Source organism: Hipposideros armiger, unplaced genomic scaffold (assembly GCF_001890085.2).
Source record: "Hipposideros armiger isolate ML-2016 unplaced genomic scaffold, ASM189008v1 scaffold_3, whole genome shotgun sequence".
Classification (NCBI taxonomy): Eukaryota; Metazoa; Chordata; class Mammalia; order Chiroptera; family Hipposideridae; genus Hipposideros; species Hipposideros armiger.
In genome coordinates this window covers 2,009,500-2,034,618 of record NW_017731353.1, presented here as the reverse complement: position 1 = coordinate 2,034,618, position 25,119 = coordinate 2,009,500, and the positions used below count along the sequence as shown (strand labels likewise).

General features: G+C 55.8%; 1 protein-coding gene across 1 annotated transcript in view; it reads left to right on the top strand.

Moving 5' to 3' along the window:
* The first annotated feature begins 1,192 nt into the window (after positions 1-1,192).
* Positions 1,193-25,119, top strand: part of NIBAN2 (niban apoptosis regulator 2) — a 51,999-nt gene continuing 28,072 nt past the window's right edge. The window contains exon 1 of the mRNA XM_019636582.1: positions 1,193-1,462. Coding sequence (XP_019492127.1) covers positions 1,408-1,462 — 55 coding nt within the window. The 5' untranslated portion in view covers positions 1,193-1,407. The remainder of the gene's footprint in view (positions 1,463-25,119) is intronic.

Sequence of the window (25,119 nt, the reverse complement as noted above, 5' to 3'; positions counted from 1 at the left end):
CACTGAATTCATGCACGAGTGCCCGCATCACATTCATCCACTTCAAACCTACCTTCTGTGGTGTTGACAGGACTGAAGTACCCGTGTTCAGTAATGCTAACTTTTATTACCATCATTTTCTGCCTATATCACAGTTAGTTAGAGCTAATTGCAGGGCGGGATGCAGGGAGAAGTGGTGAGTACTCAGTCACCCGGGTAAGCAAGCATAAATTGGATGACCCTTGGGGGTGCAGTACAGGAGGTCTGAGCCTCAGCAGCCAAAGAAGGCCTGTGCCACCCTAGTCCATCATCTGGGCATCTCGGTTGTTACCCAGTCTACCCTACCAGCTTGGGAGGTCCCAAGGGTAGGATTGAAACACATTCCTCTGGTATCAGTGACCAACCAAGCCCAGCCATGGAGGCCCAGCACCCTAAGTCCAAGGGTTTTGAATCTGAGTCTTATACAAGCTATGAAGTGTTATTATTTTTTTTCCATTCTTCACTTGGCCTGTCCCATGAGCCACCTCCTGAGTGAAATACCCATATGCTGACCTTAGGAATGTCCGCCTGGCACTGGGACCAGAAATGCCTTTGGGCTGCAGCCCTCCAGGCCACCTCCCCTTTCCTTGCACTATTGTGCAAGACAAGCGGGCACACCTTCTGGGCAGGTCGGATCAAGGCCAGGAAACTTCCTGAGAACGGGCGGCGACGGGCGAGGTTGGGACCAGGGGGGCATGGTGCAGGTAGCAGGGAGCCAGAGGAGTGGGGTGCGAACGTCGGCCTAGTGACTCCTGTCAGTCCCCCACGTCCTCCTCGGCCTGATTCTTTGCCGGCGCCGGCAGGGGAGGGAGTGACACCCCTGGGCACCTTCAGTTCTTTCAGATGCCCCCACCAGCCCATCTCTTTCTTGGGTTGGGCCTGGGTCCAGTGCGCCTCTCTACGCCGCGCATTTCCCTTTCTCCGACCTTCTCTTTGTCTCTGTCTCGCGGGCGGTCCCGCCGTCCCCCGCCCGGCCCCGCCTGCTTGAGGCCAAGGTTCGGGGNGTAGCTGTGGCTTAGGTCCTGTTTCTCCGAGGCTTGTGCAGTCCCTGAGGTCAGGGCACATGCCGGGTCCCTGGATTCGTGAATCTGCCGGGTTTTCAGAAAACTTGATGACCCGCGGGGCGGCTGTCCTCCGGGGGAGGAGCCTGGCGGGGCGGGGCGGGGCGGGGCGCGGCGCGGCAGGGCTGCTGGGCGGCGGGCTGGGGCGCGGGGTTGAGGCTGTCTCCGGACGGACGCTGCCGGAGCGCGAGCGGAGCAGAGGCCTCAGCCAGGGCAGAGTGAGCGGCTGGAGCAGGGCGGGCTGGGTTCCATGGCGCCAGCGGCGTCGGCCTGAGTAGCGCGGGCAGTCGCGGGTGGCGGCCGCATTCGGCTGCGCCTCTTTTTTGCCATGGGAGACGTGCTGTCCACGCACCTGGACGACGCCCGGCGCCAGCACATCACAGGTGAGTCTCGCGCCTCTCGTCGCCTGCCAGGGACCCAGATGGGAGCCCCCGGGCTGTGCCACATTCCGGCCCGCCGTTCGCGCTGTGGCTGGGGTCCCGGGAGAGTCAGGCCCCGGGCATGGCGGGAGTGGCTGGGGACCTAGTCCATGGTCCAAGCTTGTTTCCTCCACGTCTGGGCGCCCCTTCCCAACCTTTTCTGAGCTCACCCTTCTCTCTCCCGAGGGCCCTTAAACCCCCACCACACTACTGGAACCTCTCTGGAGCGGGTCCTGTCGGATCCTCCAACACACTACCCCAGTGGCACGGCTGTGGGAGGGGTCGCAGCCTCTCCACCGACCTCGGGTATCCCCATCCGGAAGCATTACAGGCCCGCTTGGCCAGCATGTCCTGACCTTCTTCCTAACTGTCCCGGTCCTCAGCTCGCTCTGGCTCCAGCCCCAGTACACGTGGCGGAGTCTTCCAGGGACCAGCCCATCAACGCCTGGGACTGAGCCTGGGGAGTGGGGCTAGAGAGATGGGGTGCACAGGAGGGGTGGGTCAGAACCCCTGTTTTTTGGCTCAGGCTTGACAGGGTGCTCCTGCTGGCAGCCGTGTTCAGGGAGGCTGGTCAAGGCCAGAACCTACCCTCCTCAATCTCCTTCAGTCAGCCCTGCTCCCAGCCTGTCACTGCACAGTGGCCACTTCTCAGAAGGGCCCCAGGCTCCCAGGGGAGGAGACTGCTGCAGGGTCCTGAGTTCCTCCTTCTCCAGCCCGGGAGAATGGAGAAAGACCCCGGGGAGAATGTGAGGCTGCTTGGGACGCTCACTTCTGTGGCTCACCTTTCTGCCTTGGGTGAGGCTGCTTGGTGGAACCCCAGCACCTGTTTCTCAGCCGTGAGATCTTGGACAAGTCTTTTAATGCCCTGGCACTTTGGTTTTCTCCTCTTTGAAATGGGGTGAATGATTTCTTCCTTATTTTATATGAGCTGTTGAGAGATTTAAGTGAGCTAATTTACGCAGCTTGCTTAGCACAGGGCCTGGCATGGAGGAGGCACCAGCGCACTGGGTGCCGGTCCCTGGGGGGTAGCCTGTGGAAAGAGGAGACCGTTCCTCTTGGCTGTGTTTGCCTCTCCCTGTCCAGTGGGCCCAGAGCACTGTGTCCACTTCCACTTCCCTCGATGTGTCCTGCAGGCCTGTAGAGTTGCAGCAGCTGTGTTTTGCCTGCTCCTACCCCTTGAGAAACAGGGACCAGGTGGCCCTTACCTCCATGTCCCCACCCCTCTGGGTACAAAGGAGGTGCTGGGAAAAGCTTGTCCAATAACTGTGGTCCTGGGTCCAGGGCCTAAGCTCCCCATTTGGGCCAGGCCTGGGGCTGGGCCAGGGGTGAGGGTGATGTAGAAATGAGTCAGACCCTCTCCAGCCTTGGACCAGCACGGGGTTAAGTCCTGGAACTCTTGCTTGCAGGACAGGCCTGGACTCTGGGAGGAGGAAGGCTGGGGCGGAGTCTTCCTGTCCCCTCCCTGCTGGTGGAAGCCTCCTGGGGCTCTGTAACAGTCTGTCCATTCACGACCTCCTGTTGGGGCCCCTCACCCAGCCTGGGTGGGGTGTGCTTCCCCCGCTTCAGTGGGGTTTTTCCTTCCCCCACACCCAGCCTTGGCACTCACCCCCTTCCCACCTCCTGGGCAGAGAACTGCCTGCTCCCCCTCCGCTCCCCTGCCATTTACAGGGGAGGAGACTGAGACCACAAAAGGTGAAGTGTCCTCTCCTGGACAGGGTAGGGTTTGTTTTGTGGATACCAAGCTGGGTGGAAGAAGGTTGTGCCCACTCAGAGCCTGCTGGCCTCCCTCTTCTCAACCCTTCAGTGCTATTAATAACCCTCTTCAAATGCCTCAAATTCCTGGTCCAGGCTCACCTGAGGAAGCTCCTCAAGTGTGGGGGTGGGAGGTTGGAAGGGGAGGAGGCCAGCAAGCCTCCAGCCCCCTCCCAAGGAAGTGAGCTGCTGTAGAAATCTCTGCTGGAGGGGAGTGAGGGCGTGCCTTTGCCACCACCAGTGATCCTGCACCCTTCTCACCCCACCCAAGGAGCACTGGGCATTTTTATGCTAGACAATTAAAATTCCAGTGCCCTCCCTACCTGGAGACTGGTTCTGTGCTCAGGAGACCGAGGGCCACCCCTGTAGAAACGTCAGGGTTTGGAACACCCCTTCCCACAGTGTCCTGAGCTTTGAGGCCTGGTAGGGTTCTGCGGCTTGGCCAGCCCCGCCCGCCCCCCGAGCAGGTGAGCAGGTGAATGCCAGCCTGCAAGTCCTGGCAGGGGTCAGGCGCGCTCCTGCCCATGGTGCTGTTTTGCTGTCACGGGCGCCTTTCATCCTGGGGTTTCAAAGCCCCTGGCAAGCAGGGGCTTGTTCTCACACCAGGGCCCCGAGAGACTGATGGCAGGATGATTTCCTCCTGTTTTCAAGGGAGTTTGCAGGGAGGAAGAAGCCCTGGCCTGGGAGCCACGGGGCCTCTGTAACCTCACGCAGCCAGTTCCTCTCTCCGGGGCTGTTTTCCTCGTTGAGAACTGAGCAGTGTGCTACCTGATGGCTGAAGTCCTTTCCAACTCTGAGGGCCTAATGATCCCAAATTTTCCCACGAATCTCCTCCAGACTGGAGCCAGCTCAGGGTCCCCACGTTGACTCCACAGTGTGTTAGCTGGTGGGACCATGGGCCAACATTTTAATCTCAATTTTCTTATCTGTAAAACGGGAATAATAGTTCCTTCCTGCTAGGTACTGTTGCCAAGGACTGAATGCAATAGTGCAGGTAAGAAACTCAGCCCAGTGTTTGGAGCATAGTAAGTGCTCAGTATTGAGATTATCGTTTACTCTCTGTTATTGATTCTCTGGTGGGCAAGGAGAATGGCCAGCTATTTGGAGTTTGAAGGGGGCAATTGTAGCTGTGGCTTAGGTCCTGTTTCTCCGAGGCTTGTGCAGTCCCTGAGGTCAGGGCACATGCCGGGTCCCTGGATTCGTGAATCTGCCGGGTTTTCAGAAAACTTGATGACCCGGTTCCTTCCGTTTTGTCATGTGTGTGAGATGGATGTGGGCTATCTGGAATGAGAGGGCAGTGATGGGGGGGTCCTACAAGGAACTAGGATGTGGAGAGGTCAGGGTTAGGCCAACCCACACCTCTCACCTGGCCCAGAGGACGGGACTAGGATAGGAGAGTGAAAATGCCTGGGTGGCCTATGTCAGCGCTATATGAGGTGTTCTTTGCATGTTGTCTCAGACACGTAAGCCAAGATGGAGCAGGTGAAGGAGTGAGCTCACTGTTACTCAAGATGTGCAAGTAGGGACTGGGTGCTGCGCCTTTGGCAGGAAACCTGGCATTGCCCGGGGGTGGGGTGGGGGTGGGGGGTTCTGCCTCTAGAACAGCCTTGAAGGACTCAGCCATTGCTTCAGAAGTTCTATTGACCAGGATGAAATTGTGGGGACCAAGGACCTCCCTCCCTCCCGCTTCCCACATACAGGCATACCGTCCTCAAGTTGATTACCTGAGAGGGCTGGTGAGGGAGTCTGCCTGTACCTGTGTTCCTCCCTCTGCCTTTCCCCTTGCTGATACTTTTCAGAAATAGCAGCTTTATTGAAACAGAATTCACCTGCTAGACAATTCATGCATTTAAAGTGTGAAAGTCAGTATTGTTTTATATATCCACAAGGTTGTGCAGCCACCACCACCATCTATTTTAATGCATTTTTATCACTCCTGAAAGAAACCTTCTACCTATCTGTAGTCACGCTTGTTTGCCCCAGTCCTTCCCGACTCGATGCAAACACCGCAAATGAACATTGTCTGATTGCTGGGCCATTGCGCGCACAACGTGGGAGTGTAACGTAAAAAAACCCCGAAAGCTCCCTCCATCTTCCCTCCCTTCAATCCCACTCCCAGAAGAAATCACTCAAGTTTGGCGTGTCACTGTTTCCAAACGTACAGCTCTGTGTACACACGCAGTTAGCGCTGTTTATAAAAAGAGGGCCAATGATATGTTTCTGTGGTTTGCCTTTTTTTCACTCAGTATATTTTGAACCTCTCTCCATGCCAGAACCTACGAGCCTGCCTCGTTCTTCTCTCCGTGGGTTTCTTTCTGTGCTTGGTGTGGTTTATTTATCCAGTCCCTTGTTAATGGGCATTTGGGATATTTCCAGTGTTTGGCCAGCAATCACCGCGCTGCCCGAACCTCTTTGCACATATCCCACACCTGGTTCCAGTGTCACCGAGGCCTCAAAATGGAACTCCTGGGTCCCGTTTGGATGTATTGACACATAGCCTCCGAAAAGGCTGTAAACGGTTGACACTCCTTCCTGTCGGTATGAACTCAGGACGAGTATCTTGTTTGTTTATTGAGCAAAACAAAGAATGCCTTTTTCCAAATTGATTTAAAAAACCTACCACTCCACATGTGGGAAATGGAGGTAGGTCCCAGGAGTGAAGGGATGGAGGTGTCTGCTTCTGGCCAGCAGCCACCCAGGTGGCGTAGCTTCCTAGTTGCTGTCTGAGCTTTGCAGAGAGACCAGGCTGGCCGGAAGCAGTGCCCGGCTCAGCCTGGGTTACTGCCCTTAGTCAAGGCCTGGGTCAGCCCCTGGGGTGAAGTGTCTGGGGATTCTGCTGTGCTCTTGTGTCTCTTACATAACGTGCTTTTGTTGGGGCTGACCCTGCCCTCCCCCTCCATTCAGCCTGTACTCTGTTCCTTTCTCAGTGCTGAGACCTCTGGCCTTGCCTGCTAGGAGCTGCCTCCTGCCTCACCCCTCCCTCCTTCCCGCTCCACCCCTCCATTCTTCCCATATGCACTGCCAGAGACCTTTCTAAACCCAAATTGGGCCAGGGACCTCCCTCCCTGCCTCGGAGGAATGAAGTTTAGAGACAAGAGGAGGCATCACTAACCACTCTGAGAGAACCGCTTTCTTCTTTAGTGGGCTTTCCTTTTGTTATACATTTCCTTTATTATTACATTGCTGAGGCCATGGCTCAATTTGTGTCTTGCCTCCTCCACTAAACGATTTCAAGGTCATTAGAACCTCCCTTGAAGCAGTCCCAAGGATTGCCTCTTGTGCCACCTGAGGCATCCCTACGGAGAAAGGCCATTTCCTTAGCCTTTCCCCTGATGTTGGCCATTGCCATGCTCCACTGTGACCAGACAGTTGGCTTTCAAGGTCAAACTGAGTCACTGTGTTTGCTTCCTTTCGAATTCCGGTCAACTCCCCTGTTGAGGACAGACTCATCCTCTGGCCCTAGTCTGCCTGCGCTGGCCTGCTTCCTCCTCTCAGCATTCCTGGGAGCCCCCGTTACCTCTGAGCATCCACAGGGGAGTAGGCTCGAAGGGGCTGCCTGTGAGCTGGGGACATGGACTGATGACATGGACCTCTGGGTGTGTGTGACCACTGACTCTTGCTGCAAGGACTCCACTGATGTGTCTCCTGCCTGAGGATGGTGGTTGATGGAGTAGGGAGGGGCTGTATCAGGCTCTGAATGATACCTGTAAGATCAGTCACCATTTAACTGAGCCCTTACTACGTGCTAGGCCTTCCTTGGCCTGTATACCTTGTTGAATTCTCACCCTCTGTGCCCCTGCCCAGCGTTTAACAGGTGGGGGCAGAGCTGGTCGGCAGCCGGCCTAGGCCTAGACCTGGGAGTCTGAGGCCTTAGCTGTTAAAACCATGCTCCGCTGTGACTGGACGTTTCCCGGTGCCCAGATTGGGTAGGGGACAACATGGAAAAGTCTGTAAGAGGCAGGCAGTAGGGGAGAGGGAACTTGGGGAGGGGGAGGAGCCGAGTGGGAACAGTGGAATGTGTCAGAGGTTCTAATACAGTTACACAAATCTATCCCTCCCATCATTACTCAGCCTGAGACTCAGGTCCCTCGTTGGCCAGCCCTGTTCTCCTTCATGTCGCCCCCTCCTCCTCCGCAGGCACAGCTTATGACTCACTTTGCCCTGGGTCTCCAGCAGCAGCATCCTGCGGGTTGCACAAATTCCTGAGCTGCTTTTCCCTTCCCCCGCTCCACCCCCCTCCACTTCCCTGCCTGGGGGAAGAAGGGTTTTCTGTCGCCTGTGCTGGGCAGTTTTAAGGAATAATGAAGGCAGATGCCTAGGTTTAAACCCTCCAAGGTGGGGCAGAGCCATGCCCCCTCCTGGTGGAATCTTAGGCCCTGAGTCAGGAAGGCTGCAATCTTCTGATCTCAGAGATTTTTAGAACTGGAAGAACAGGAAGCACCCGCCTCCCCATGGCACCTGGTTCCACCCCCTGGGAACCGTCCAGGTTTGGAGGTGCACTACCTGTGGCCCACTGCCTGGTGACATAGTGGATGGTAAAGCTAGAAGAATCAGGGAGCTGAGAGGTCCGGGGCAAGGCTCTGCAGTCAGACGGCTTGGGTTCAAGTCCCAGCTCTGCCACTAGATGGACTGGTGTTTTGGGGCAAGTCAGTCACCTCTGAGCCTCAGCTTCCTCTGTAAAAGAGGATGACAGTAGTGAGGATCAAAGTGACAGGCCCTGCACTGTGCAGCACAGGGCTGGCGAGTGCTGAGAACGCATTCGGTGGGGGCTTATGATGGGCACTTCACTGAGGGAGCTGTGCCGGGTCTGTCCTGGGGCCTCCAGCCACGTGCCCTGGAAAGCTGCCCTGCCTCAGGTTGAGGAGCACCAGCCTGTGGCCCTGGATATCTGCAGTGGTCAGCAGGTACCTGGAGGGTGGTGAGACAGGGGCCGTGGTTACACAGCAGTTAGTCATTCAACAGCATCGTCCATACTGTGCCCAGGATTGGGCAGGGCACAGAGAATAAGTGGGCGAAAGACAGATGGGAACCCCCTCCCACCCGCGCCAACACGCCCCCACCTGGCCACGTGTCTAGAAATAGACTTGTGGGTCCCGAGCCTGGTCCTGTTGACCATTTGCTGTGTGACTCTGGACCAATGGCTGTGTCTCTCTATGCCTTTTCTCCACATCTGTGACCCCAAGACCAGTATCTATCTACTCATGGAAATTCTCTGCCTCTGAAAACCCTTTTCTTGGGGTCTTGAGGTGCCTCCCAAAGGCAGGGATGGGTGCTTTGGATGTTAGACGTTGAGGTGGAGGGTCCTGCATGCCTGTGAGACTTCACAGGGGTGTGGATGAGCTCTGGCCCCAGACACACTTGGTCGTTCTTTTATTCATTCAATAAATAGCTATTGAGCACCTACTGTGTGCCAGGCACCAGGGGCACACTGATACCCAAATTCCTACATGGCCCCTGTCCTTCTCGGAGGGGCAGACCTGGCCTAGTGAGAGGGGGACTGGCCTAGTGGGCGAGGGAGGGATGGGGCGAAGTGGAGGGAGCCACAGGTCTGCCCTTGGGGAGCAGGGGACTTTGTCTTGAAGGTCATGGGGAAGCCTCAGAGGCATTCTCAGGCAGAAAATGGCACAGGAAAGTCAGCTGGGCGTGAGGGCGGATGACAGGAGGAGGGCCCAGTGGTGAGAGGGCAGCCTAGGCCAGTGTTAACGGGGGCGGGCACAGTCTGGGGGCAGCGTGTATGGGGGCGATGGAGTAACTAGGCCTCCATGGTGGTGGTGCGTGAGGTTGGGGAGATCTGATGTCTGTTCTTCTTGGGCCTCGATGGACCCCATAGGTTGTTTTACCAAGGCAGCCAGTGGCCCTGCAGCCTCTGCTCCCATCCCTTCGATGACAGGAGACTCACTCCCTTCCTAAGCGCCTCTGAGTGTGAGAACCTCCTTCGCTTCCCAGGGGCAGAGTGACAAGAGGGCTGGGCCTGGATCCTGAAGGCCTGGTTTTGAGATCCTGTCTCAACTGCCCTGTTATGTGACAGGTGCCTTCCCTTGTCTGCGTCTTAGGTTCCTCACCTGTGAAATGGGCATAACGAGCCCAGACCTGCTAGGTTGTGAGGGATCGATGAGATGATGTGGGTAGAGCTCTTTGCGTTTAAGAAAGCACTGGCTCCTATCATCATTAGCTGTTACTGTTGTGTATAGTCCATGACAGGACCCTGGCCACGATAGGGCCATGAAAGACCCTCCTCTCAGGGAGGACAAACGTGCAGGCGTGGGTCAGGGCCCCAGGTACAGGGTCCATGTGCAGCGGCGTGGCTCCAGTCAGTAACTGGGCATTCGTGAGGGGCGGAGGAGAAAATGAATTGTAGTTTGCAAAGTGTGAACCCTACTTTTCATGCACACATCCTGTGGCCAAGCCAACGAAAGCTGCTGCCCGTCCTCCCCAAACCCCATGCAGAACAGAGCTGTTTGTGTCCAGCTGAGTTTGTTAAGATAGAATCTTCTAGAAGAGGAGTCCCTTGGGCGGGAAACTATTTATCCTCCTGTGCTCTGCTCACCTCTAATCCACCTCACCTTCCAGTAGCCACTTATGGGTGCTGGTTAAAGATGAGCGTCCCAGGGCTGGCTCCAGGAGACCTTTGCTAAGCCCTTCTGCCTCCCTGGCCTCACTTTGCCTTTCTGTGCAGTGGGCACCAGGACAGTCTCTAGTGCCCTGCTAGCTCCGACCTCTTGGGAGCCTGTGGACCTTGGGCTGCATTGAAGGCCCAGCGCAGGTGCCCAGCAAACATTTATTGCACGGTGCCGTCTTGCTGTGGAAGGAAGAGCTGTCTTGTGTGGGGCCTGAGGGGCTGAGCAGGGTGGTGGGGATGAAGCAGTGACACAAGCTCATGGGACTTAGACCAGCCAAGAAGCTCCGTCCAGCTGGATGCAATGCGGTTTGTGTTACAAAGACAGTGGATCTTTATGTTCTACCAAGTGCATGTTGGCTTCAAACACTTGGTCAGCCCAACTCAAGAGGCAGTGAGGCTAGCCTTGACTGGGAGGTGGTGCCAGTGAGGCCCCCCCCATGGCCTTGGGCAAGGTGCTGTCCTGGGAGCCTCAGCTGTCAGTAAAATGGGAAAGGTGATGCCTGCCTCTGGTGTGTGTGAAGATTCTGGGAGGCAGTTGTTCCGGGCACATGGAAGGCACTCAGTAAGTGGCGATTCTGTTTTAGCTCAGTTCTGGGAAGAACTGTGACATTTGTCCTGGCCTGCCAGGGACTTAAGGGGTGATGGGACACCCAGAGGGGGCGTGAGCTGACAATTGCACCTCTGTTTCACGTTTTGCTTTCTCTTTTTTGTTTGTTTGTTTTTGGAATGTTTGGGGAAGGGGGTGGGAGAAAAGAGGACAGAGCTTAAGCTTTGGGGAGCCCGCAGCCAGCCAGCATGGAGGGTGGAAGGTTTGCTCCAGCCTGCTCCGGCCACACCTCCTCCTTGCTGAGTTTGGAGCTTGAGGGATGGGCAGTGGCTGCTTTTCTGTTTTCTGGCCCAGACCCTTCTTCTGCCTAGCCAGTCAGGACCCTTTGCAGTCATCTAACAGACCCCCCCCCTCCATTTCATTACTGAGTAAACCGAGGCCCAGAAGGAAGAGAGAACATACCCAGGGCCTCAGAGGCTGTAGACCAGGCGCCGAAACCCAGTGCCCCAACCCCAGCACGAAGCCCTTTCCATTCTTGTGTTCCCTCTTCCGCCATGGACCGCCTCAGACAGCAAAGGCTGGTCAGGGGAGTGAGTGGCCCCGGGTGGGGCTGCGAAGGTTATAATTTTGAGAACTGAGTAAACAAACAAAGCCTCCGTGAGAGGGAGAGAGAAGCAGCCCTGTGCTGGCCTCACAGATAGGCCTGTGTCTGAGGAGACAGCCCCGGCCTGTCCACACACAGACAGTGAGGTGTTGTGGAAGGTTAAAAAAAGCCAAAGCTACAGTCCCCTCCCACCCCCACTCCCATATTTAATGCTTCCAGGAAAAGGGGAGGGGAGGGAAAGAGGTAGAACCTTGACCCCCTGGGGGTACCACTGCTCAGCCCTCCAGGCTCAGCTCAGCACAGTCACAGCTCACTGTGACTCTGGCCAAGGGGCGTCTCCCCTCTGGGCCTCAGTCCTCCGTCTCTAGAATGGGCATGGTCTCCAAAATGGGGATGATCCCATCTCTCAAGGAGCGTGGGACGATGTGAGCCAAGTGGTTGAACACAGGAGCCCTTTCTCTCACCCTGACCTGAGGCCAGCCTGACTGCAGAGTCTCTTCAGTTCTTTGAGGCCAGAGGCGTGGCCCCTCTCTCCCAGCAGAGGGGTTACTTTCTCCGTGACCTGAGAGGCGGCCTGCTCCTAGGAGACCAGGCCTCCAATCCAAGTAAGGCTGGAGCAGGCCGCCCAGCTCAGCCTTCCTGTTTTCCTGTCCCGATTGTGGCAGAATCTGAGAGGAGCTGCTCCTGGGGCCTGCCCCACAGGTTGGGGGCTGGGCCCCTTATCTGGCTGGGAGCCCCCAGGGTGGCCCAGCAGATTTCCTGTGTGATGAGGGGCAGAGCCCCTGCCCTGCCCTCCCCCCCCTCTTCCTGCTTCCCCTGTGTGGCTTCTGGGAGTCTGGCTCTGTGGATGGGAGCTCTGCCTAGCTTGCATTCTAGGCCTCAGTTTCCCCATGGTTCAACGAGGGGGTTGATGAGAGCCCCTGGGAAGCCCTCTGGGTCAAGTTCCAGACCCCGAAAGGCCCTGCAGGACCCGTGGACCAGCCCCTGCCAGAAAGGAGTACTCTTTTGTGGGTTCCACCCCGGGCAGGCTGGGTTGGGGCCCCTCTTCTGTGCTCCTGGCATGGTTGTGGTTGTAATTCTCCTCTGATAGGAACACCATGGGGGCTTGGTCATCATGGGCTTCCCTGAGGTGGACAGTGTGGCCTTGTGGGTCAGAGTTTGCTCCAGCAGCTACAAGCCAGGTGCCCCTAGGACAGTTACCTCTGGCTCTTTACTCCTTTGTTTCATCAGCTGTAAGATGGGAATGATAATAATACTTCACTAGGTTGTAAAGTTTAAATTACATTATACGTATTAATACATTACATTTATGCATACTTAACAGTGCTGGGCACAGGAAATGCTCAGTAATCAATAGCTATCATTAACACTGGTTTAAATGGTTTTAATTCCTTAGCAGTGAATGAATGAATAAATGTCACTGCAAGGTTTAGATTACCGTAGCATATAGGCACCCCAAAGCTATCTGGATGAAGGGTCTGGTGGGGGGCACAGTGTGCACTGGAGGGGTGGAGGGGGTGAGGCCGAAGCAGGCGACTGCAGAGCCTTGGCTGGTTCTGACTTCCCTCTTCCTTCTGGAAGGAGCGGTTTGGGCCCCACCATGCCCGACACCGCAGGCCCGGAGCTCCTGCAGCCACATGTGCCTTCCTTCCTCCTGGCCATATTCCTTCCAGTCTGACTCATTGGCTTGAAGCGCTTTGTTCGTGTCCTTGAGCCCTGAGGAGGTGGCCAGTCAGGGACCTAGGGATTCGCTCTGGATCGGACCCTCCCCTTGGGTCCCCATGCCTCTGCAGCTCCGGGTGCTGGGCTGCCAGGACCGAACCCCTGGTGTGACAGGCAGGGGACCGGATACCTGGCTCCTGGTGCCCCCGCAGACTCACTGTGTGTCAGGCACAGGGGCACACTTGACTAAGGGCCCCGCTATGTGTTTGGTGCTCAAACCAGGCTCGCCCAGGCCTTGCCTATATAGAGTTCAAGGAGAGACGCATCGAATAGTAGTTATCAGTCCGTTATTAATTAAATAATTATCAGAGGGCAAATTGTTGTGACGAAATGACCACCCTCCTAGAGAGTTCCCATGTGTGGGCCCTGCGCCAGGCCCATGCGGAACACAGTCCCTGGGATTGTCACAGCAGTACCTGTCACTGCCTTCCTATCACAGATGAGGAAACAGGCTCCTGGTGGCCAAGGGGCTTGCCCAGGGTCCCCTGAATGGGTGGGAGAGCGGGCCCAAGTCCTTTTCCTCTTGGTGCCTCAATTCCTTGTCAGGTAAAATACCCTTCTGAGAGGGGAGCTCTGACAGGCCAGGGTCCTACTGGCCCCACACAGGGCCTGGGACGTCACTCCTGGGTTTAGGACAATGAACACAGCCTTCGGACTGCATACCTGCAGTGCCAGACTGGGTTTATAGTCCCCGGAATCCTTTCTTTATATATCCTGAGGCAAAAATATGGGGTACAGAGGCGCAGGGACTAAGGCATTGGGTCTTCCCAAAGGCTGGGCAGGACATGGATGTCCAAGGAGGGTGGTCCTCCCAAGCCCCACCACCAGCGGGGACAACAGCAGAAAGGCGGCTCAAAGCCCCTGGTGAACCGTCCTCACCATTCCTCACCGGGAATTTACCTGAATGTGGCCAAATGGTTACATTACCTTACAGCATTAAAGGTAATGTTAAAACAGGGAAAAAAAGAAGGGTGGGGTGGGTGGAGCAATGTCAACCAGTGGGTCATGTTCAATGGCATAATATGTAGCCAGTAAGATGAAGATATAGTTCTGTATGTCTGCAAGTATATATATCTGTACAGGTATAGAAAAAAATACGGAAGGAAATTCATCAAAATGTTAATAGAGATTTTTTTAGGGGTGGTAAGGTAATTTTATTCGCTCTTAGTTTCTTTTTCATGGTAAATATATTAAATTTAAAAAATAGTCCTATTAAGGGCCGGCCGAGTGGCTCAGTTGGTTAAGAGCTCGCTCAAGAGTTTGAGCTCTGAGCAACAGCGGTTCGAGTCCAGTCCGAGCTGAGCAGCCGCTGAGCTGCCAACAGGTAGCAGGATGGCTCAGCTAAAAAAAAAAAAAATAGTCCTATTGACCATAATTTGGGAAAATTTTTTATTCTTCTGACTCCATAATCTGAGCCACCCTGGCCTGACTGGAGCCCTGAGGGGGTCGCAAAGCACAGGGCATGTCTGGGAGAGAAGGGAGAAAGCAGGGAAGATTCTGGAGGGGGCAGGGGTGTGTTTTTGAGTTGAGTCTTAAAGGACAGGATGGATTTTGGCCACCAGAGTTGGGGTACAGGGAGGTGGAGGGAGTGGCTTAGTGCAGACAGTTGCCTGTCTGTGGAGGGGTGCCAGGGGCACTGTGGCTAGAGAGAGGGGCAGGAGCCCTGCCTGGTGCAGCCTTGAGTGCCAGGCAAAGGAACCAGGAAGTGGGGAGCCCTTTCTCATCAACACTTATTGGCTGGACTTCAGAAAGAGGATTTTACCTCTGGTGCTATGGTGAGAATAACAACAAATGTATATAGAGTCTTTCTCTATGCCAGGCAGTGAAGGTGGGTGTGGGTGGGTTCTCGTTCAACTGGGAGAGTCTACGCCTCCCAATGCCCCTGGCTTTAGGTGTCCAGCTCTCTGCTCAGTGTGGCCCCAGACGCCTCGGGGATGTGTGTGTGGCTGCTGAAGGTGTGTGAGGCAGAGGGCAGGGCTCGAAGACGGCTTTCTGCAGTGCTCAGGGCTTCCCTTCTGCCTGTCTTTACTGTGAGCTCAGCTCTCGGCGCCTGTTTCCCCACCTACCTCTGAGAGTGTTGTAAGCTTTTTGAGGGATGCCACCTGCCTGGCGCCTGGCACAGAGTGAACACTCAGGAGAAAGTTTCTGCCCTTGGGGGTCCAGTGTCCCCGCCAAGGTCAGAGCTTCCCTCTTGGAGGAGCCCGGGCAGCCTGGACTCTAGTGACAGGATGGTGCAATAGGCCGGGTCTCTTGGCAGTGAGCTCTGACCTCCCCCTTAGACCTGCAGTGGCTCCCACCTGCCAGCATCCACCAAAGAGCAGGTCCTCAGCCCCTAGAGGCTGGAACTTTCGACTTTGAGCTTCCTCAGAGCTCCCCACTTTGTTGTTGTTGTTACATAAGCAATATCGAATGATCAAGGAAAATTAGAAAATAAAGATAATAGGAAGAAAATGAAAATCGCCAATCCTACCACCCAGAAAGAATGACTTTCAGGCATTTTCCTGATGCATAACCAGCCGCGGGTTGTGGGCATCTGCATACGTGTCATCCCCCTGCAGCGTGCTGAATGGCTTTGGAATATTTCATTTTGTCTCAATCGTCTGTATTTCAACTTTCTCAGCCAAACCCCTCTCACTGGGCACTTGGGTTGTTTCTGTTTTTCATTGTTGTAAACAGTACTCTGGTGGACAGCCACGATCATCCCGTGGCATTAATGCATCGATTCCATGGTTGTTTGAGAGCCTGCTCAGTGCCAGGTCGTATGTGGGGCTGTGGGTGCTGGATGGGGAGGCAGCATGGTCCTTGGTCCCCCAAGGGCCCCTTTTTGGAAGGACATACCCAGCATGGAAGCCCAGCCCAGGTGGGGCGTAAGGTCATGTTTGGGAGCCCAGGGGGCGGCAATAACCGAGACTTGGAGGTCAGGGGAGACCTGTTGGGGGGGGGCGTGTCTAGGTGAGATCTAAAAGGATGAAGGAGAACAGCGTCATGGGCAGAGGGGCAGCCCTGCAAAGGCCCAACGCCGAGACAGCACAGGTATTTGGGGAACCAGAATTTCCCAGAAATGGGTGGTTTTGCCCTGGTTTTGCTGGCCTTGGCAGCAGCTCCCCCATGCACACAACACTTTGTTGGTTGTCTTTTCAAAGTTCTGATACATCTGTCCCTCTGTGGGGTTGGGATTTCCTTCTAATGGGGGCACAGAAGCTGGGTGATGTGCCTGCCCCAGGTGAGAATCTGGCAGACCCAGGCCTCCTGCCTCTCAGCGTGGTCCCCCACCCCACCACCTGTGTCAGCTGGAGGGGGCAGAGGAGGCTCAAGTGCAGGGCCTGCTCAGCTCCAGTTTCCAGGCCTTTTGCAGGTGCTGTATCGGTTGACAGAATCTGCCGGAAGAAGAAACTGAGGATTGGAGCTTAGGTGACAGCTTGGTTTGTGTGACAGGGTGGTGACCTTTTCTGCTGTTGATGTGTGACCCTGGGCTAGCCTGGCTGGCTCCAAACCGGGCACCACCTGTACAGGAAGCACCCTACTGGGATTGGAGGGCCCCTGGCTAACACTGCCCCTGGGACAGGGGAAGGTTCTGTCCCAAGGCTTGAACTGGCCTTTCCGAAAACCCCGTCCTCTTCCTGTGTCTTAAGGTGCCTGGGAGACCTAACTGAGGGGCTTCGATGTAATCTCACAGTCAGGGACAAATATTTAGGTGGTAGGTACTATGCTCTATGCTGGGGATATGTCATGAATGAGACAGAGTCCCTGCCCTCGTGGGGGAAATGGACACTAAACAGTTAATTACTGAGGCAAAGTTGTGCTGATGATTAACAGGGGTCTCTGACCCATTGAATAGGGGGAGTGACTGTCAGGGACAGTGCTTTTAGTACCCTGGGTTGACAGCTGGAATTTGGAGCAATGTGATCAAGCCTGACCGGTGGCTCCTCAGGACCTGACCTGTATTGGGGAGGGAACGCCATCTTATGTCACAGTCGGAGGGCATCAGGGCCTTGAGGGTCCAGTGCAATGGAGTCCAGACCCTTCATTGGACAGATGAGATGGAGAGCCAGGAAGGGTGAGGGACTTGGTCACCCAGTGGCAGTCAGTGCCCGGACTTAGGGCCCTGCATTGTTAACCGTGCATCACCGCCTGGAGTCTGTGCATTGCTGCCAGGGGAGACAGTGAGCCTGTTCCCACTCACCCTCAAGGGACCCCCTTCCCGGGAAGCAGACACAGGACTTGGGCCTGTTAGCTGAGAACAGTTTCCCATGGAGCACAGATGGGGGTCATGCAGGCACCTGGAACAAGAAATGTGAGACTGGTAGGGCCTCCAAGAGGATGGGTTCTGGTACCTCCCCCTTCTGGCCCGCTCTGGAGCCTGAGGAGACCTGCAGCTGGTGACTCCAGGGTGGAGCAGAGGGGCAGCCAGCCACAGGGCTCTTGTTATTTGAATAAACTTCCCGTCCTCTATCTGCATAAAACCTCACCATGCTGAGGGTCCCTGGCAGTCCAGCTCCGGATTGGGTTTCCTGTGGCCCAGCAGCCAGCACATGAATGAATTTTCATATTGGCTCATCTTTCTTTCTTCCACTCCCCCTCAACTTCCCCCTCCCTGGTTTTGAGAGGCAGGGGCCCTCCGCCCGCCCCTCCTCACGGGCCTTTAGGACCCAGGGAGCCAGCACTGCCAGCAGCAGTGTGTGTGCACTCGGCTAATGAAATGTGGGAATTTGCGTCTGTGTCTAGCGTTCTCTGTTAGGGTTGGGCCACGGTACCTGGCATTTATTAGTGATTGGTTCTTATTAGAACAGCAGCTGGCCTTGATTGGGCTTTTACCATAGTCAGGCAGAGTGCCAAACACTTCTCACACATTGTCTTATTTGGCCCTCACAACAGCTCTTTGAGGTGTGTGCTATTTTTCTCCCCATGTTAGAGATGAAGAGAGGCTTGGGAAGTCATGGTCACTAGCAGAGCCAGGTCTGCTGGCCCTACAGTTTTTGTTTTTACTGTCAGCCTCCCTCCTGGGACTGAATCTTCTCCGCAGCCTCCTTGCCAATCGGGCACCCATTCATCCAGTCTCTGCTTGCACACCTCCAGTGATGGGGAGCTCTCTACCTGCTAGGGTCACCTGTCCCACATTGGGCATCTGAGGTAGAAGCCCTCTCTGGAGATGTGTTTTGTCTTTGGTGGGTCACTTGAGAACAGGCTCCAGTTTGATTGGGGCATGGCTATGGCTGGGTTTTTCCAGCATCTATTTTCCCAGGGAATTATCCAGCTCTTTCATTTGGGGAGAAGAGCTAAGTCCTCCCTCCTTTCTCTTAGCAGCACCCCTTACCTGGTACTCAGCCCTGTACAGCGTCATTCACCAGATACTGAGCAAGACTGAGCAGACTTAGTGTTGAAACCGTAAAGGTATTTTCATTAGCATTCGCCTGGATGTCTTAGTCAACACGATAAGAAAAAAAGAGAGGTATCAGTCAGTACAAGATTCCAGGAGAGCAAGACACACTCAGTCCTGCCCTCATGGAGTTCGAAGCACTCCCCGTCGAGCCCCTCCCTTAGATTTGTTCATCCTGCCAGGCTACCCATGGGAAGCGGAGGCTCAGAGACAAGGAGCCCGCCACCTGCGTTGCCACGGAGCAGAGGGGCTCTGGTCGGCCGAGGTGTGGTGGCGTAAGGTTTGTTGGGTGTTTGCTTTCAGAATCTTCATTGGTGTTTTTCTCCCCACTTCCCCTTTCTGATTAATGAACCACTAGAGGCCCAGAAAGATTGGACCCCCAAGCATGTCACCTTCGCATCCCCTGAGTGGCCCGCTGAGGGGCCAGGTAGCGGCTGTTCTGGTTCCTCTTTGCTGGTGCCCATTTCTTGGCATGAAACATCACAGAAAACTGATATTAGCACAGATCAGCCGCCTCTGTGCCCATCCCGATGACAGCAACCATGTGAGGGAGAAGCTAGTTATCGCCAGTGCACAGAGAACACCGAGGTTCACTGCGTCACTGAGCTGGGATTTGCTCTATGTGTCCTTCCAAGCCAGGGCTCTCTTTAGGGGCAGGAGGACGAGGAAGTTGACAGGGGTGCACAGCGCAAGGTGGCTGGTCCTCCTCCTGGGGCATCTTGCAGCTCTGGGGGTCTCCAGCTGCCTTTCATGGTTCCATTGGCCGGGGGTGTGACCTTGGCCATGGCAGGGCTTAGTACCGGATACCAGCCTCGGGAGCCCACCTTGAGACACGCTCCCAGGAACGGAAGTGGTTCCTTCCATGGCGGGCACAGCACCAGGTTCCTGGGAGGGCCTAGGGGAGACGTGGGGGGGCTGGTCCTGCCCTGAGTGGGAGACGCTGCACGGGGGCCTTGGCACCCCAACTCCACCCTGCCCAGCTTGGGTCTGTGCTTCCAGAGAGCAGGGACGCCAGGGTTCTGAGCTCCAGAACAAGCTGCCAACTGTAGGCTGTGGGCACGGGGCTGCTGCCAGGCAGGGTGGGAGGGGCAGGAGGGGATGAGAGGGCTTTTGTTTCCCTGTTTGTGTCAAGATGGGAATTGACTTCCTCCCTCGGAGGCCGCCTCAGAGGTGTAAAGGAAAGGGCAGCGCCCCGCGGGCAGGTCTTCAGTCTGCCCCTTTTTTGGTGTTTCTCTGGGCCTGCACTTGAGCTCCTTCCTCAGGCCTCAGAGCTCACCCTTCTCACCAGCACTGGGGTGCTGAGCCTCGGTTAAATATTTGCTAACTGAGGCGAGCTTTAAAGGCAGCTTTGTGAGACGTCCCGGCCTGCTGCTCCTGGCCCTCCGCCTCGCCCCAAAGCTGCCTTCGTGATGGGGAGGCCCAGCCAGCCTCTGCCCGCCTCAGCCTCCCTCCCAGGCCCACGCAGCCTCCTGGGCGGCCATTTTGGCCTCCGAAACTCGGTGAGCTTCCACCCGGGCGTTGTTCACTCAGCACGTGTTTGTCCAGTTTCTGCCTGGGCCAGGCATGAGCTGGGTGCTGGGGAAACGGTGGAACGAGGTCTCCGACTGTGGGGAGCCGGGTCAAGGGAGCCTTTCACGCTGACAGTAATCGTAGCTACGAAGAGTGCCAAGGAGAAGTGGGGACTGTGGTAGCCGAGGCTGAGGGGACAGGACTTGTGGGGGAGGCATTTTGAGATGGTGAGTTTGAGCCTGGGGAGGAGACGGAAGAGACGGATGAGGAGACAGAGATGGCCGGGCAGAGAGGGTAGGGGCTCTGGGAGGGCATTTTAGGCCCGGGCCAGTTTTCCTCTCTGAGCACCAGAATCCCACTGACTTCTTTCTCTGTAGCTGCTTGCATGAGGACAAGGCTATAGGAGCTGGCTGCTCCTTCTCCACCCCCCGAGCCTCCGCTCCCCATCTGTCCAGTGGAGAGCTTGGACTTGATCTCAGAGGGCCCTCCTCAGGTCCACTGGCCTGTTAGATGGGGAGCTGTGCGTCCAGTGGGGAATGTCTCAGCAGATAGTCACCAAGCACGCGTGCGTTTTCTCTGCGAACCGCACAGCTCTAGGCACTAGGATAGGGCAGTGAACAGAGGCCAGCGTGGCTTCATGTTCCGATGTTGCTCTTACCTATGTGATGTTGGGCTTGCTTTTCTGAGCCTCAGATTCCTCCTTTATAAAATGGGTTTAACAAGATATCTGGTGAGGGTTAAATGAAATAGTGCTGACAGTGATTGTGAACACAGGGAGCTGCCTCTGTGCCTGGCACTGGGCTAAGTGTTACATGCATTAGCTCATGCCCCAGTTATTATTATAATCATATGCAAATGGACAACTGCAAAACACTGTGATGGAAGAGATGATGTTTGGGTAGGGCCTTGAAGTGTGGCTGAGATGCTGAACTGTGGGAAAGAGGGGGAAGGGCGTTCCAGCCAGAGGGCACAGCCTAGTTAGTGATTGCGTGGAGATGGGAAGTACCTGAGACAGGTAGGGAATGGCCAGGGTGGGGCGATGGAGGCGGGGAAGTGGGACTGAGATTCTAGTGGATCCTGGATGTGATTCCGCGTAATGTGTTTGCAGGCCGCAGGGTGCCAGGTCCCCTGTCGGGTGCTGAGAGTGTGGTGATGGGTGAGCCGGACAGTCTCCCCGGGCCATCAAAGGCCAGCAAAAGCCTTTACAAAGTGCTATGCGTGACTATTCCCTGCCTTTTCCACAACCCTGGAGTCTGGGTTCAAGCCCCAGCTTGGAGTCCCTCTCGTCCACTTGACAGCTGGTTGACCTGGGGCAAGTCACGGGGCCTCACAGCCTCTATGTCTCATTGGGTACCGACCTCCTGGGGCTGTTGCCGGCGCTCATGGTCAACATTTGGTAAATACCCCTGCAGAGTGCGAGCCCATGTGGTGAGCGCTGGGTGTCACCAGCCAGCACTGTACCTTTCCGGCTGTGTGGCACCAGGTAGGCCCCTGAACTGCCCCACGCTTTCGTTTCCTCCTCTGTCCACTGGGGTAACGACAGGACCTCCCTCTCTGGGCCACTGTGATCTCCCACGTACAGTCCCTTGCCCAGAGCTGGCATGAGATCAGGTGGCCGTCGTTATCGGGCCTTGGTGTGCTGCAGTCTGCTGTATTTATGGGGAGAGGTTTTTAGTTGTTGATAGCTGGCCCCTGGGAAGAGGTGACTTGGCAGAGGGCCCCTTCAGGGCACCTGAGGTCGGCAGGGAGGGAAATTTCATGGGTGGCAACCACCTTCCCAAGGAAAAGGGACAGCATTGTGCACATTCTCTCGTCCCTGAGATCCAGCCACAGCCCCTGGGTTGGGCATTAGCTTTTCTTTCTGCGGTGAAGAATCTCTGGGGTGTGTGTGTGTGGGGAGCCTTGTTGCTCAATGGGGGCGGTGTCTCTCCACAGGGGGCGGCCCTGGCCCAAGATCACACTGCTTCTGGCCTCTCACTCCCGGCGTCCTTCCCACTCCTACTATGTGCTGAGATTTGTCCCAGATGTGATGGGTACTGCCAGGGGAAGTCAGACAGGGAACAGGCCTTTGCCCATTGCGAGATCAACGGGGGGACTGTGGGAGTCAGTGGGGGGCATCCACCAGCCTGGGGACTTCCTGGGGGGAAGGGAGGGCGCCTTGGAGAGCTGAGGAATGAACTCAGCAGAGGAAAGCAGCCTGTGCAGGACCCCATGGCCGGGGCCTGGGGCACACTGAGTTGCCCAAAGGCAGTGGGAGCCATAGAAGGCTTTTGAGCAGGGGGGAGGGGAGGTAGAAATTTGGAAGCTGTGTATGGCATGACATGAGAGTGGCCCGGCTGGGGCAGTGCCTATTGGTATAGTCTGGGCTGAGCTGTACTGGCTCCCAGTTAGGAAGCCCACTTCACCCTGATGTCCTTGCTCTGGGGAGCAGGAGTCCTCTTGGGCCCAGAAGTGGGGTCCCCGGGACCTACTGTTGCTGCTGAGCATACCCCTTCTTCAGGGGAGACTCGTGGGGTGACCCTCAATCAGCCCCGTGCCCTCCCTGGGTGCTCTTCTCCTGGACAAGGACTGGCCTGAGGAGGTGCACGCAGGTGTCCTACCACATCCTGGATTTGGCTCTGGAGAGTTCCAGCTGCTAGTTCAGACTCGTAGGCGGGCTGCCCATCCCCTTTCCCGGCTGGCCAGTGGAGCCTTTCACTACCCGCCCTCCTCTGGGCTTCCCCGCTGATTACAGATCCTGAGCAGGAGCCATGTCAGCCTTTCTGTCAGCCTTTTATGACCGTGGCCACCCACAGGGCCCGTGCTCCCAGAGGCTGCCAGTCTGGAAGATGGGGGCGAGGTGGATTTGCCCAAACTTTGGTTCCCTGTTAGACTCAGACTGTTCTGGGTGCATGTCATTTACAAGCTGTGTGTCCCTAGAGAAATCACTTACCCTCTCTGAGCCTCAATGTCCTCCTCTACAAAGTGGGGACAACAAATGAACTAACGCATGGAAACGTGCATCACCGTACTGGGTACAGAGGAGGTGTGATCAAACAGCTGTTGTTACTGTGTTTTGTTTTGTTTTTAATTTTATTGTTAGTTTCAGGTGCACAGAACAATGCAATAGTTATCCTTTTCACCCTCACAAGGTAACAACCCCCCTCCCCCCATTGTTATTGTGTTAATAGTGATCATAGGGCCCTGGGCTAGGCACTGGGGGCCAGGTGTGGTGACCCTGCTCTGTCAGGACATGCCATGTGAGCCTAGGAGAGTGTTGACACCTCTCTTCACTTCAAGCTTTTCCTGCTTTCCCATGGCGATACTTTGGACAACTCGACAACGCAGGGAAATAGAATGCCAGCCCCACTCTGTCTCTGAGGTTTGGTTCCCTCAGCTCTGGGGTGAGTGGGGCTGGTGTCCCGGGCGGCCTCTCCCCCTCCCCACCCTGGCCCTGCTCTCCAGTGCTCTGGGAACCAGGCTGGCAGGTTCTGGGCCTGCCCCGCCCTATAGGGTGCTGCCTGCTTGGTTTCAGTCGGCAAATCTCTCAGCCCTGAAACTGGGCCGGGCCTGGTAGGTGAGGTGTGTCCCTGGAGCCCACTGGAGGGACCGGACGAGTGGGAACAGGTCTGGCACTATGCCCTCAGCTCGGGCCAAACCAGGGCCGGGACCAGCATGAAGCCCCCGGGGTTGGCACAAGGCTGATGCGATCTCAGCTAGCATCTCCCTCTTCATCCAGGTGCCTCACTGTCAGCGCGGAGGGGGTCAGAGCCTGGGCTCACATCCTGCCTCTTCCCCGTGAGGGACTTGGGAGGGGCTCTCAGTTGTCTAGGTCTCCCGTCTCCTGGTCTGAAACATTCCTCCAATATGACACCACCTGCCCCAGGGTCTGAATTCAGGATTTGAGGGATGGTACAGGTCAAAGGCTTAGCACAGGTGTGGCGTGTGGCCGGCCTCGGGGAGCCATGAGAAACTCCTTCGCTTGGCATTCCAGGCCCTCCAGGATATTACCTATCTAGGTCCATTCTCCAAGGACTCCCGTGCTGCTTCCTCCCGTTCTCAGCTCAGCAATCCTATCTCCTCTCTGAGCCTCAGTTTCCCTATGTACACAATGGGCCCAGTACCCCACCCCCCAGTTCCTGCCCAGCCTCTGCTATCTGAGCGCAGGAAATAGCGTGATCCTTAACGTTGTCAGTTTGGAAAATCAGAGATTAGCGTTATTCCGGCTGCTTTGGCTGCCGTTGATGCTGGTCCTGGGGATGGGTGGGATGGTGGTTCCTCTACTTCTGTTTCAAGGGCTTCTCCCTGGGTTAGAGGAACCCTGGACAAGAGGCACTTCATAGGAGCCCCCATTAGTGACGTGCCTTCTCTGTATCAGGGCAAAGTGCGTTACGCTTCTTAGCTTATAGATCTTCTTAGAGTCCAATCAGGCATATACTGGTGTGCCGTTTTGCAGAGGGGGAAATAGACTCAGAGAGGGGAAGTGCCTTGGCCGAAGCCACACAGCTGGTAGGTGGCAGAGCTGGGGCTTGAACTCAGAGTCCGTGTGCCCAGAGGAGATGGTGCTCTGTACCCAGGTGGGGGTGGTGCTGAGCCCTGTCCTCCACCTACCCTTCCCCTGGTTGGTGTGTCCGGCTTGGGGGGCTGTGGTCAGCTCCAACTCAGAACTGACTCATCGACAGCTCGGAGGAGGTGCTGACGCCAGCATCCTGGTCAGTCCTTGGGGCCAGAATAACACTGATTAGATTGCCGTTGAGATTTTAGATCAGCTGAGCTAACAGCTCAGCTGATCTAAAAACCCACCCATTTTACAAGTAGAATAATTGAGGCCCAGAGAAGATGGTCAAGTAGGTGTGAAGGTTCCCTGCCAGCTATGACCCGATACAGGCTGGAAACCCCAGACTTCAGTTCTGGCTCTGACTGTGTGGCCAGCTGTGCGACCTTGGAAAAGTCACTTTGCTCCTCTGAACCTGTTTTCTCATCTGTAAAATGGGGACAGTAAAGTCTGCTTTACCTGCCTCTTGGGACCAGGCAAAGCCCCGGCCGTAAAGTGTAAGGCAGAGCTTTGGAAACTGTATTGTGTAGCAGCATGAGAGGCCGGGGGAGGAAGAGGCTTTGGTGGGAAACAAGGTTTGAAGCACACCTCTTTCCCTTCTAGGCTGTGTGTCTTCGAGTAAGTCACCGGGTCTCCCTGAGCCTCAGTTTCCTTATCTGTAAAGTGGGCGTAACAATATTTTGGCATTAAACGAGCTATTGAGCATACATATGTCCTCAGAGGCAAGCACACCGGGTAAACTCTGGGAGTTCTGGGGGCAGAGTGAGGAGGCCCCTCTGGGTCACCCATGATGGTCCCAAAGGGTGCAGGCTTTGGAGACAGGGTTCCAGGCATCTGGGGGGCAGAGCCAGCCTAAGGCCCAGAGATCTAAGATACAAGATCCCTGACTCAACCAGTTCACTGAAAGGCTTGACTCCAAAACCAACCCTGTGTGTGTGTGTGTGTGTGTGTGTGTGT